This window comes from Mustela erminea, chromosome 6, assembly GCF_009829155.1.
Source record: "Mustela erminea isolate mMusErm1 chromosome 6, mMusErm1.Pri, whole genome shotgun sequence".
Lineage (NCBI taxonomy): Eukaryota > Metazoa > Chordata > Mammalia > Carnivora > Mustelidae > Mustela > Mustela erminea.
In genome coordinates, this window is record NC_045619.1 from 16,410,255 (window position 1) to 16,424,605 (window position 14,351).

General features: G+C 44.0%; 1 protein-coding gene across 1 annotated transcript in view; it reads right to left on the minus strand.

Moving 5' to 3' along the window:
* Positions 1-2,154: 2,154 nt before the first annotated feature.
* The window catches only part of C6H12orf75 (chromosome 6 C12orf75 homolog), a 37,314-nt gene continuing 25,117 nt past the window's right edge, over positions 2,155-14,351 (minus strand). Inside the window, exons 3-6 of the mRNA XM_032346518.1 lie at positions 7,481-7,516; positions 6,598-6,677; positions 5,749-5,780; positions 2,155-3,049 (exon numbers count right to left, since the gene is read on the minus strand). Coding sequence (XP_032202409.1) covers positions 5,776-5,780; positions 6,598-6,677; positions 7,481-7,516 — 121 coding nt within the window. The 3' untranslated portion in view covers positions 2,155-3,049; positions 5,749-5,775. The remainder of the gene's footprint in view (positions 3,050-5,748; positions 5,781-6,597; positions 6,678-7,480; positions 7,517-14,351) is intronic.

The window sequence follows — 14,351 nt, forward strand, 5'->3', positions numbered from 1 at the left end:
TTTGCTAGGATTTTGTTGAGGACTTTCTGCATCTATGTCCATCAGGGTTACTGGCCTGACCTTTAATGTTCTTCTCTGTGGCACCCTTGTCTGAGGATAGTTATGTCATCTTCTTTGAATGTTTGATTGCATTCACCAGTGAAGCTATCTGGTCCTGTAATTTCATTTGCTGTGAAGTTTTTGATTACTGATTCAATCTCCTGGCTAGCATTGGTTTATTCAGATTTTCTGTTTCCTCAAGATTCAGTCTTAGAAGATTGTGTGTTTCTAGGAACTTATCCATTTCTTCCAGATTGTCCAGGTTTGGGGCATACAATTGCTTGTAGTAGTCTGCTATGATGTTTTGTATTTCCATAGTATCAGCTGTAACTTCTCTTTCATCTTTTATTTTATTTGAGACTAGTCTTTTTTAATTGGTGAGCCTGCCTTAAGGCTCATCAGTTTTATCTTTTCAGAGAACCAACTCTTCATTTCACGGATCTTTTTCTGTTATCTTTTTAGTCTCTATTTCATTTATTTCCACTCTGATCTTTATTGCGTCCGTCTTTCTACTAACTTTGGGCCTCATTTGTTCTTCTTCTAGTTCTTTTAGATATGGATCAAGCCAAATATACAGCCAGCAGCTTTCAGGGTGTGTAAATAGACACAGTCTTGTGGGTCTGCAATCCTAAACCCTGCAGACTTCCAGACTAAGAAGCCTAGAGGTGTCCTCAGGGCGACAACTGCAAAGCTTGTGGCTTTAGAGCTAAATAAGCTCCTTTTGGGGTGGTATGTGTGGCCACGGGAGAGCACAAATAAATATGGTTATCTCCCTGCCCATCTTCCCTGGGGGCACCTCTGTGGCCTAGTTCCTAGGCCGGAACTCCAGGACGAGAAACTATGCTTCTTTCCCATGAAGGCTGAGAGTGTTTCCATCTACTGTTTGTACAGTGGCTTGGGGGTGTTGACCTGTCAAAGACTGTCTGTGTCAGGTCCACGGAGTCCAGAGAACAATCCTCCTCAGCCACCAGAGCCAGGGGCTCAAGCGGCTTCACCGGTATGGAGCGTTCATGTTCTGTGGCTGGCAGAGTGGGTGTGGGGGAAGGTACCCCCCAGGGCAGGGTCACTCTCAGCTGCGCTGCACAGGGGCAGGACCCACGCCAGAGGTAGCGGGCTGGGGCGGGGAAAGGGGTGGATAAAAATGGCACCCCCCCCATCACTAGTCCCAACAAGGCAGAAGGAGAATGCAAAACTGGTGTCTGATCAAGCACCTCTGTCCCCAGAGAGGCCCAACAGGTTCTTGTCGCTCTGGCAGACACGTTAGGGTTAATAAATGAGTCTCCTAAGTATATGGCCGGGGTTTCGTGGTGGGTCCTGGGATAAGTGGGTCTGTACATGGGCCCTTTAAGAGTGGATTTTCCACTCCCTAAAGCCCTGGGATCTCCCCGGCCATAAGCCTGTGGGTGCTTTGTGGGCTCATCCCTCTGATGCGGTTCCCAAGGGCTGGGGTGTCTGTTGTGGAGCACAAAGGTCCCCCTCCTCAGGGACACGCTCTGTAATAAGGAGATCCCTCCCAGCTGCTGGTCTTTGCGCCTAGCCTGAGGTTTCTTGCAAGAGCATGCCTCTGTCCCTCTCACCCATCCCGATGTGGCCCTTTTATCCTTTGTGGTGGAGCTGCTGTTCCACTAGCAGGCAGACGCTTTTCAGAGGGAACAATTTCATATGTAGCTGTAGGTTTTTGTGTCTGTGGGAGGAGATGAGGCTAGGCTCTTCCTATGTTGCCATCCTGAACCTCCTCCCAATAAACCATCTTAATAAAATATTGACAACAGCTAGTAGGACCAAGCAGATCCCCTAGGTGTGCTTTACTTTTTCCTCGGAGCTGGATCCCAGGGCTCGTCACACTCCAGGTACAGCCAGCAGCCACGGCAAGCAAGACCTGAGACTCAGCTCTCACCACCGGCTCAGAAAATCACTTCAGATAATTTATAAATTGGATATCCCTATGGACCAGATTTATAAGATAATCTTTTCCTTCTTATGAAAAATTTTGGTTTTTCATGGTAACCTATTTATTCACTAGCTTTCCAGAGACTGATATAGTATCTATACACAATGCCATGGGTGACTTCTTTGAAAGTGAACTTTTTCAAAAAAACGATGACGAAATCCAGGTAAAGAGGGATAAAAATGTTTTAATTGTTGAAATATATTGGTAAACGGAGTAATCTACATCGCAGTACCAAATGGCTACACGTGGCCGGCCTCAGAGGAAGAGCTTTCCAAACACCCCACTAACCCATCAGTCACAAGTGGTTGAAAAGAGTATAGATGACCACGAAGGGAGGCCAGGACCCCACAGAGGAGGGTGGGAGGATCAATGACTGTGAAGGATTCATGGTGACATCAGCCTTCAACTACAGAAAATGGAAAGTTGATCCAAATGTGCGTAGGGCATGCAGATTTTGGTGGCTTTTTTCAACATTGCAAGGTCATACGTTGTTCCTAACAGAAGACAGTCTCTGACACTTACAGAAAGGAGAAAAACCCAAAGTAAAAAAGAGAAAAAGAGAAAAGTAAGAATCAATTTAACCATTTTACAGCTAAAAATCAATGCAACCTAAAAATAGTGAAAGGTAACCCACAAATATATTACTTTAGGGAGTTCATTTATAGTGCCTTCTTTGCTGGAGTTATAAATAGAATACAGATCTCATTATATAAAAACTATCAAAAAAGTATCAGTGAAAAGACATGATTCTCATGAGCTGTGTTGAATAGCCAGGGAAAAAAATGCCGCCAGACGCAGCAGGCTGGCTTCAGACACCAGGTTTGTCAGCCTGTCTTTCTCAGGAGGACCCCAGAGAGTTCCAGACACCCGTGCATTGTTTATCCGATTCCTTTCTAGGACCACAACATTCAACATGTACCCGTGGGTTCAACTACAGACTTGAGAATTTGGGTGGGGAGGGGAGGCAGAGAGGGCGGCCAGTTAGAATTTCCTTGGAAACTTCGGTGCACGTCAGGACGGCCCATGGAGTGCAATTCCTTCCAAGTCTTAATGAGCAAGCTGTGAGGACCACAAACAGAAGAGGAAAAAGAGTTAGCAAGCTTAACAAAGGACGGCTTAGAAAAAAAAAAAAAAATCAGCTTTAAACCTACAAATTATTAACTGATTTTCTTTTCAGTAAAACACACATCCAAGAGTCACTCAATACTTAAGACTGAATATGTGGCCAGCACAGTGCTAGGCACTGATGACACTTTACAAAAGCAATGAAGAGCCGTGGGGAGAGAGACTGATGAACTTAGAAGTAAAATATGATGTGACAATGGCCAGGCCAAGCTGCGCATCAACATCACCCAAATTAAAGATACAGACTTTCAGTCGTGATGCCATCCCTCCCCTACGGGGTCAGACCCTGCTAGGAGAGGGGTAGCCCTCCATGCTCTCTCCAGCTCTCTCAGGAGAACCTGTTCCAGCCAGTCCCTCCACAGGCATCTGAGAGCACCCCCCGCCCTGGGTGTTCCCCACATCTAGGTGGGCATAACACTCAGCCGAGGGTCATTTGTAGAAGAAACTACACATTTGTACAGTGATATAAGTATTGTAACAGATTCTGAAGCCATTCCTCAATTTGCTTCAAAAATTCACCAAAAAAAGCTTTGAACTCCTGTCACTGAGGGAGTTTGGCGGCATTATTTTGAGAGATTGGACATGTTAGGTCAAAAAAAGTGTCTCCGATCCTTTCTATAAAACAGCTTCCTCTGCAAAGGACAGTCTTCTCCTCAGTGTTTCTGTCCAATTACTTTTTTTAAAAAAGGTTTTATTTATTTATGTATTTATTTATTTGAGAGAGAGAGAACACAGGCAGGAAGAACAGCAGAAGGAGAGGGAGAAGCAGACTCCCCACTGAACAAGGAGCCCAACATGGGGTTCCATTCCAGGACCCTGGGATCATGACCTGAGCCGAAGGCAGACACTTAGACTAAGCCAGCCCTGGCACCCCTCTTTCCAATAATTAAATCCCAAAAAGCCATGAGCTCAGACATGTCACAGGCAAGTATCATGGTAGATGCTTCCCAACTATGGAAAAAGGACAGCCTTTCAACTTAGAGCACTTTTCAGGCAATTCAAACGGACAGGGATGACAATAAAATATGTTTATAGTCACGGGCAATAAAGAGATATTTTAGCTAGCAGTCTCAAGTTGTGGACTGGTTTACCAGCAGGATTGCTAAATTGTTATCAGGCAATTTGAGATCCACACACAAAGTTGAACAACCATCTTGTCCAATCATCCCATGAGAAAACCAAACTTGAAAAAGCCTGAGAGGAAGTTAGGGATCCCTCCGAGGTCCCGTGTTAGTGACAGAGTTACCACACCTCCTGATACCTAGCTACGGGACACCTCTTTCCACTCTGCTCCAACGCTTTTTGAAAAACAACCTATTTTCAGGAGGGTAACATATGCTTGATTCAACTAGACTGTCTTTTCTATTTGATGCAAATAACAAAAGTACTTCTGCAGTGGAAAACTGGCAGGGAACCTAGAGGGTTAGAACTCCTAAAAACACTAGAAATAGAAAATCTAAGCAAATGTCCAAACAGAAACTCAAACTCCACAATGTGGTCACAGGCACTAGGGAATAAAGCTCCATAAAGCCTTCACCTTGAGGAGATGGTCTTCAAAGAACTGGCTACCCAAGACTGTTGTACCTCTTGTCAGGAAGAAACTGCTTACAGTCTCTGTCCCTCTCCCCTAGTGGGAAAGCTTATTTGTCTCCCCCTGTTAAGTTTATCCTATGACCTCTCCCCATCCCAAACACCAGCTCCAGTAATGGGCCATTAGCAAGAAGTAGGTTCTGTATCAAGTCGGTTTTGCTCTGAGTCTGCCAAAGCCTGGATTGTTGTTACAAAACAGAAGAGTAGGATGATGAAAACAACAATCACCGAACTACCATTTGTATCACATCAAATCCTAACAATATCACAGAAACAATCATTCATTTCATAGGGAATCCTAACAGCACCGTTCAAGCTAAGTATTGGTGCCATTTTACAGATTATAAAATGGACGCAACAAGGGGGAAGTAACTTGCCCTGCTAGTAAGTGAAAGAGCCCGAATTCATATCCCAGGTTGTCTGACTCCCAAAAAGAGAATGGGCTATCTCAGGAGATAGGGCATTCCTGATCGTGGGATATTCAAGAGGCCAGATGTCAGTCAGCAAGACTGAGAGGCAGTGGGGAACCAAGCATCACGTGCATTACTGGACCAGATGAACTGAGACTTTCTGCCTCTGTGAAAATCCTGCATGAAATCTTTTAGAAATGGGCACACAGAGGGTTAGTAAAGGAGAGCTTGTTTTCCCCTGTCCTTGGTCCTGCTTGTCTTAGGATAATTCTACCTCCCTATCTGTCATTTCCAAAGTCTTAGCACCTCAGTTCCTGGCAGTGAAAAGTGAAACCTTCATGCTTTAGGCAAACACATAGCTTGTTCTTATTAAATGAGTTAGGTTTACTTATTAAATGAGTTTGCATCTGAAGCAAAATAAAACAAAAAATAAAATTAATTGCAAAGGAAACTGATCTAATTATCAAAGACCCCTTTACAATATTTCATGCTCCGTTTCATAGATTCAACTACAAGATGAGACCCCTCTTAATCTTTAAGTTCAAGATTTCTCAGAAAGAGCTAGCAACAATATCTACAGCTCATTAATCATCAAAGCTAAATACGTAAAATTATTTAGAAAAAATACAATACCTCTTGGTTATGGAGTCATATTTTCTTCTAATCTTAAAGAGAAAATTAAGAAAAGTTAAATGTTCAGATTATGAAGATCATAGTCTAGTTTCCTATAAAATGACAAATAGTAGTGACATATATGTATTTGCTAGTCCAGATGAGAATGCAGAAAAACAGTGATGACAAACAAAGAACTATAGTACATTGAAATAAGACAATAATACAGCCTGTGTGTAAATGAAACATATTAACAGTCCTTTCAAACTATGCATCAGACAACTGTACAGCGATTGGTAAACCAGCATTCTTTACCAGGAGTCCCACATTTAAGCCAGAAGCTAGCTCTGTGGCTACTGTTAAGGGAGCCTATTACCAAAAAGACATTAGCTTCACAATTACTACCTATTGAAACAAAAAGGGACCTCCCTGCATTTAATTATACAATATGCACTTGATTTCCCTCTAATCATCAGACATCTATCAGTACATTACAGGAATATGTTATAAGAATTTACCTGTATTTCTACAAAAACTCCATAAACTTACTGAAACATTTGTTCTCATTGTCATATGGATCGTCACTGAAATTAACAACAAATGTAAATTTACCCATGGAGAAAAATTTGTTTCATCCATGGAACATAACCACAAACAGAAGCTTAATTTTGCTCTGGAACTTCTCTCATCACATAGGTGGCAATTTCAACAAATGATGACAATGAATAGACAATGGCTTTTTCTATAGGATTAACAGCAACTGAGTAATATGTAGGTTGAGTCAGGCACGCTGAAATATAAATTTCATATTTTTTTCACAAAACAAGAAGACAAATATGGAGAGAAAGTAAATCTCACCATTTTACTTACTTTTTCGTACAGTCTTTGTTTGGTTGGACACCATATCGACAGCTTCAGATGGCAGCCCTACATACACCCCTCCGTAGTTTCTTAGAGAAAACAAGCAGAGACAGAAAAATCAGACCATTATCAATGATATTCTATATCTGCAGAAAATGACAGAAGCATGGAGTACTGCCAACTATTACAGAATTATTAAAATAACTCATGACTTTTCAAAAGTAGAATTTGGAACATCCTCGCCCTTGGAAATATAATTTTTTCTATGTTAAAAAGAAGCTCTACATAAGAAAGCTAAGTTAAGTGAATAGAATTTTTAGATATTTAACTTGTTATGAGAAAGAGGAAAAGAAATCGGGACGTTTATTATGTCGTAAAGTAACAAATATCCATAGAGTAACATGTTACAGTTAATCCATCAACGTTCATCAAGAATTCGGAGTGGTCAGCGTGGTAGTAGGTGCTATGGACACACGGAACATGTCCCTGGAGGTAGAGAGAAACAGGAAAGGAGGGGAGAGAGAGCTAATGAGTAGTGAGAGTAGGATGCAGTCCACCAGAGGAGGGGGGGGTGGAGTGGACGGGGAGAGTGAATGAAGTCATCCGTTGGGGAGAAGAGCTCATCTAAGGCCACGGGATGGAAACTAGCACAGGCCATGTGCACAGGACAAAACCCAAGTTTGCCTAAAGGCGAAGATTATGAACCCAGGGCAAGTTCTTTTTCAGATCACACACTCCTACCTGTATTCTCTGTGCCAGAAGCTGTCTGGGTATAATCTGTGTTATTGATCATGTACTACACACAGTGTTAAATTATATCCATGCATTAAATTAATCCATGGACAATGGCCAAAATTATTCAAATTAAAGCCAGCTTCAATGTCAAACATACCTCCTCTTGTCGTCTTCTGTTATTGATTCTTCTGTTCTGAAAGGTCAAAAATATTTGCTATAAGCCATCTGGTCCCATAATCAGACACTTCAGTTTTGGTTATGAGGAAAAGAGAGCAACTAAGCAACAGTCAATTGAGTCTATTCAAGTTCTGCCATCAAGTATGTCTGTAACACACTGCCCTTCCCACCTCAATCATTCATGCATTAAAAAATTAGTCATTTTCTCCTTAACAAAATGTGCAAATCCAGCAAATGCCAAAAAATCCAAGTGCTAAATGAAAGGACATACACAGGGCAACCGAGATTGCAAAAAGCACAGTAACTTGGCATCAGGAAGCCGAGGTTCTTGTGATGGGCGTGCTATCAGCACAGACAGGCTGTGGGCAAGCGGCCTGGCTACATCTCATCTACAGAATGAGGTGGTCAACCAGATGATTCCTAAGGTCTCCTCCGGTCCTAGGAGACTAGGATTCTGTGATCCTCCTGCTACTCAGTAACACCACTCGATGTATGAAAGATTTCTTTAGTGCAGAAGAGGTTGTGTCCATTTGATTTCCTTCTATCTAAAAAAAAAGCCATTTTATACATGATGTGCACAGAGAAAGAGGAAATGCTTAAAAGGAAATTTTTAGAGGGAATCACTATTTTTAAAATGCACAGCTTCTTTCCTTACATGAGAGGAATTCATATTCTACTGATATTCCTTGGCATATTTCTAAAAGGATCGGGAAACTTTCCTTCAAGCACTAGTTAGCATATGTAAGTTACTTTTCTTAAAGAAAAAACCCCAAGATTGAAATGTATCTGGCTGAACCCAACATGTAATTCTAAAGGGTTTCAGCCAAAAAGAAAGAAAGAAAAAAAATCGAAACAGCTTCTGAATCTATACATTTTAGGGACTGTCTAATCATGGTTTTACCCATTTAAAAGCTGTGAATGTTTCCAATGTTCATATACGGGACATTTTGCTTCTTTGCATCTGCTGGTAAGTCTCCAGTCTACAAAGGAGGGAGGTGCAGATTTGGAAATCATCCATAGAACCCTGGCCGCGCCCAGAGCTAATACTCCGATCAAGTGCAAAACTCACCTTGAGATCCAATTTATCCAATCAAGCACACAACCTAAATTCACCCGATAATTGTCAACTTCCCTCATCTCCTGCTAAAGTTGGATCTTTTTAATTCAAAGGTGTCAAAGTCATACTGTATTAGAAGTGGGGTTATGCTTATTGAAGTGGTTGTTCACTACTTTTAATTAAAATGGATTTATAACCCATTAGGATAGACAACAGGAAAATGATGGTGACTGACTCGGTGGAGTATGTTAGGATTGTCTACCACCAGTCCCAAATGGTTAATGCCATCATGACATTGTTTCTGAAGCTACAGGTCACTGGTAGTTTTGGACACATACAATATCTCGTTTTCTGGCATAGGTTTTCTTTCCCTATCCAACTCTGTTTATTTTTTTTTAAGATTTTATTTTTTATTTGACAGACAGAGCTCACAAGTAGGCAGAGAGGCAGGCAGAAGGGGAGGGGGGGAAGCTGGCTCCCCGCAGAGCAGAGAGCCCAATGCAGGGCTCAACCCCAGGACCCTGGGATCATGACCTGAGCCAAAGACAGAGGCTTAACCCACTGAGCCACCCAGGCGCCCCCAACTCTGTTTATTCTAATTCTTTCTCCCTTTCCCTAATTCTGCCTAAGGATATATTATTAAAGGTTTTAAAATATATTTTAACTCCCCCAAATGTAACAGAACCATAAATGATTTTTAACCTGCTATCTCTTATAAAGTATTCAATACCCTGAAACCCACTCTGTGTCCCTTGTAAAATTAATCAACAACCTTGTACATCTAACTTGCAGGAAATGATGATATAGCTGCCATATGTATTGGGTAATAAATTAAGCTTCAGATATATTACTAAATCATTAACAATACCATTTACAAAGACTCATTGGACGTATACTCTTCTGAGCCTTCAAATAAGTTACAATGCCTGCCTTTGTATATACGCCCCCCACAAATAATTATTCTACAGTATGAAGACCACATGGGTAAAAATGGCAGCATCATGGAGTCTTTCCTTCATGTCAGATACAGGGCAGGATACTTCATGGGCATCAGTGTGATTTCTCACAACAGCTCTGAGAGTTTAGACCTGGGAAAATAGGTCCACAGAGCCATGTAATTAATAAGTGTGCGAGTCCAACAAGTAAGACTGACATTTAAATCCCACCTGACACCCAAAACCGTGCTCCACACTCTAATTCACCACTTGCCTCTCAAACGGGAAGATGGAACAGTAAAAACACGGCCAGTGACAAACCAGCCTGCTGGCTGCTCCTGACCTGGGGATGCCTCCACACCACGCCCGCAGAAGCTTCGAGCATCCCTGCATTCTCACAGCCTCCCGGGGAGCTGCACGGGCACCTCTAGCGCTATGGTATGGTTTCCTTCAGTCCTCATCACCATCCTGCACAGCAGGGATGAGCCACCTTTTTAAAATTTTTTATTTATCTATTTTAGAGAGAGAAGGAGAGAGAGAGCAAGCCGGGGTAGGGGCAGAGAGAGAGGGAATCCCAAGAAGACTCCGAACTGAGTGTGGAGCCCAGCATGGGGCTCGATCCCAGGACCCCAAGATCATGACCTGAGCGAAAATCAAGAGTCGGATGCTTAACCAACTGAGCCAAGCAAGCGGCCCAGCCACATTTTAATGAAAAGCTGAGGCTCTGAAAGGTTAAGTAACACGGCCAAGGTTACACAGGTGGGTAACCATTCTGTGTGATTCCGACTCCTGCTTCATAAACTGTGAGCCCACACTCAGTGCGTGAGAGAAGCACCCCATCTCCCAAGCTGGATCTCTTCAGTTTTTAATCCCACTCACAGAAAGAAGGAAGTGAGACAGTTAAGAGTCTTAGTCAATATTTTGTTAACATTAGAAGAAACGTCCAACTGTTCCAGGGACAATCGATCTACGTAGAACTTGTTGGATTGCTGGAACTCATTTGTTATCCAAGTACAAAAATTGTTCTGATGGACAGTTAGGTTAGAATCTTTTCATCTGGACACCCAAGTCCAGACTGAGGTTAAATCAGAAAATAATAGTGGTTGGTCTAAAATCAATCTCCTTGTGAACAGATAGGTCCAAACCGGTATGTTTATCTGCCTGGGGACCAAACACTGCCTCATCCATGTCCAAGAGGACAGTGTCCTACCATCTGGGGTGATAGGTCCTGCCCCAACTGCATGAGAAACAGAAATGGTTCACCAAGCAGCAGTAAAGATTCCTGAAAGGCTATCTCTTACTGGTAAGAGAAGTGGATGTTATCCTGGGCTGTTGTTGAACTTAGCACACTACTTAAGTGCTTACCAAGCCTTCCAAATGCTAATCCTTGGGGAAATTCTCAAGTTTCGAAGAATGCTGTCAGACTATCAGGGCTGCCCCACCTATACCCCATTTTAAGGACCCACTGAAGGTTTCTTCTCCTCATAAAACATATTTTGAAAGATTTTGTTATCAAACCACCTTAATAATTCACTGGCAGATATTTTCTTAGACATTCAAGTGCCAAAGAGTGCTTCTGATGAGCTTGGGGTTGGGGGTGGGGGTCCTGTGTCCTCTGAATCAAAAGTGAATAAATTCTACATTTGATAAGCCTGTGTAGTCTCCTTTCTGGCACATGCTGATTTCCTTTTGGGTTTCTGAGGTAATGAAAATAGTCTGTGGCCCTTCTTCAACCCAGCTGTTGCGGAGTGCCAGGCTGGGAAGCATGCTACAGTCAGAGCATCCCGCCACCATGGAGGCATTTCTGGTTTTCACTGAGGACTTGATTATGTTTCTTTTCTGGTCACTACAGCTTAAGGGAGAGGGGCAGGGGCTCCTGGGAGGCCAGCCGCTGTGACTGTTGCTCAGTTGCTAAATATGTGCCCCGAGTCAGTGGGGGTGGCGGAGGGAGGTCAGAACACAAAGCCACACCTCCCCCAGCTTTGTGAGAACAGCAGCCGTGGACAGATGGTCCAAAAGGTCCTCAGAAATAGGCAGCACTCCCTTATCTCCTGCCAGCACTGACCCAGGGCAGGAAGGACAGAGACGGAGATGACTCTGGCCTCAAAACTCCCCTTAGAGGTAAGAGCCTGCAGACTGAACGAACTGTCAACAGAGTGAAACCAAGGCCAACGCATGGTCAGTGACCTGGAAAAGAGGGCCGTCTGCTTTGCTGCATTTAAAAACACCTGACAGGGGGTGCTGGGGTGGCGTCTCGCTCTTGATTTCAGCGGGGGTCACCATCTGGGGGTCATGGGCTTGAGCCCAGTGTCAGGCCCCACTCTGGGCATGGAGCCTGCTTGGGATTCTCTCCCTCCCCTTCTCCCTCCTCGCCTCCTCTGAACTTGGGTTCTCTGTCTCTCCCTCCCTCTCTCTCATACAACAAAAACAAAAACAAGCACCCCTCATGAGCTAACTGGTCCAAATATCTCTACGAAGTCAGCCTACCCATAATCTTGCTCCCTTCGAAAAGGAGCAAGTACACACATCAACCAGAATAAGCCTCCGATCACAATAAGCCGCTCTCAAAGAATAGTTTTGAAACAGTTCTGGAGTCAATGTCCAGGAACCTACAAGCAAAGGCACTGAAAACTGGAAAATGGACCAGAAATGGGGGAGAAACCTTAAGAATGAGGTTTCTACCAGGACATCCCCATTTAACTTGCCTGTGGCCCATGCAGAAGGCCGGTTTATTTTGGAGAGTGATTTCGATTACTGTAAACCTCATGAAGGGGTGATTTCAGCTGCTATTCAAGCTGTAGGGTCTTTATTGAAAATAATCAACTCAGCTATGTGAGAAGTTTCTGCCTGTTTTCATTTTTTCAAGTCTTTGGTGCCAGCACTAACTTCTACAACTCCCCCTAGAGATGCTGTATCCCTTTTTATTTCTTTTTCTGGTAGGGAAGGAACATAACTGCTCTAGTAAATGGACACCCGTCCCTTTGAGGAAGATGTGGAGAGGTATCTACAGTACCTACAGGAGGCAGTGTTGAAAGTTCCCTCGAGGAAACACGGCCTCAATCACTGGGAGGCGGACTTGGGTTTGGAAACTGGGTTAAGTGGCTATGCCTTCCCACTGTGGTGACTCAAGTTAGGCAGGTTTCTGGTTACAGACAGAAGCTTTCCTCTTATACAAATACAGAGAGGGAGAAAATGAACCTTTAGAAGGCTGTCCTTCAGGGGTGCCTGAGTGGCTCAGTCAGTTAAGCGTCTGCCTTCAGCTTGGGTCATGATTCCGGGGTCCCAAGTTCCCACGTCAGCCTCCCTGCTTGATGGGGAAACTTCTTCTCCCTCTGCCCTTCCCTCCTGCTCATGCTTGCTCTCTGTCTCTCTCTCTCTCAAATAAGTAAATAAAATCTTTTAAAAAAAAATAAATAAATAGCAGGCAGTCCTTTTCATTTATCCCTAGGGAGACCGTAACCAACCAGCCATCATCAAAGTTCCTTCCAGGATAAGCCCTTTTGTCCTTCATCCCAACTTTCTCCACGACGCTAAGTGTGCCCACCTTGTCTCGGGGGGATAAGTTCTATCGCTTGGTAGAAATGTGATCCTGTCCTCTGGGATCCCATCATGCCTGGTGAGATAAAGCACCCACCTCAGGGCCAGTGTCTCCTCTGTCACAGCCCTTACAGAAGACCACACCACCTGAGAGCTTAACAGGGACACCTTCTCACTATGCGTTCCCCAAATTTCTCAAAGCCTGAACGGAGGGAGCATCATCTGTGATGGGGAGCAGGTCATACTTGAGAAATTCACACCAACATTCTCTTCTCCTTAAGCCTTTGGGCTCCTTCCCCTACAACAGCCCGCAAAAGTTCTAGCCTTTTCCACCCCTGGTTAGAGTGTAAGCTCACTGCGTCTTGAGTTTCGCCAACCAGGACAATTAACTTGTTAGGGTCCCTCCCTGCACCTAAATGATTAAATCCAGAACCTCCATTAAATACGACACTATCAATAAATTCAGTCTGACTCAGTATATATACTCCTTCCTCCTTGGTCTCCTACCCTGAGAACGCCAGTCCCACACGCATGCCTTCGGCTTCTGGTGACATAAACTACAAAATCCTGCAATTGCTCTGCAGTAGCAGCTCATTCCTCTCAGGCCAGACTGTGTATGTCTGTCCCTTGGGAGCACACGGAGCTCTGACTCTCTCTGTGTGTCCAGAGGCAGGACGCGGCTGGCTAACAAGGTGAGGGAACCCAACTCCACGCCTTCCCACCCAGCTGGCCCACCCCTCTCCCAAAGGCACTCCTGGGAAAACTGGAAGTTTCTGGCTGGCAAAGACCGGGAAAGTAAGCCAGCTTCGTTTCACCTCAATTCTAATTTAGGCCAGTCTAGTGCCCTCGTGAGAGGCGTGAGAACCAGAAGAGGCCGAAACAGCCATCTCTAGCCAAGCCGGGGACCGAAGAGCTACAAAGTGCTCCCTGCAGTGTAGAACTGAATCTAAAACAGCTAAGAGAAAAATGTCCTTCCATTTGACAGAGCTTCAATGCCCAACACAACAAAAGTCATGGCGCCCTTCACTCCATGTTTCCCCACCTCAGTCAAGAGTCATGGCAGGGAAGGAAAAGTGTGAAGAGGCAGGCACTTTTTCTTTATTCAGTGCTGTGAGCAAACACCTATTTGAATACCTTTAAGGGTCTGGAAAGGCCAAAATTTAAATATAGTTTCGTTTACTGGCTCAAGTTGTGATTTCAAGTTCTCCATTATCAGTCACATGGGCCTCGGCCTTGGTCGGGGGGAGGGGAGATGGCACATGAGAGAGAATGGACGGGGACCAGAGAGAAGGGGTTAGAACCAGGAGCTGGGGTTCGGGTAT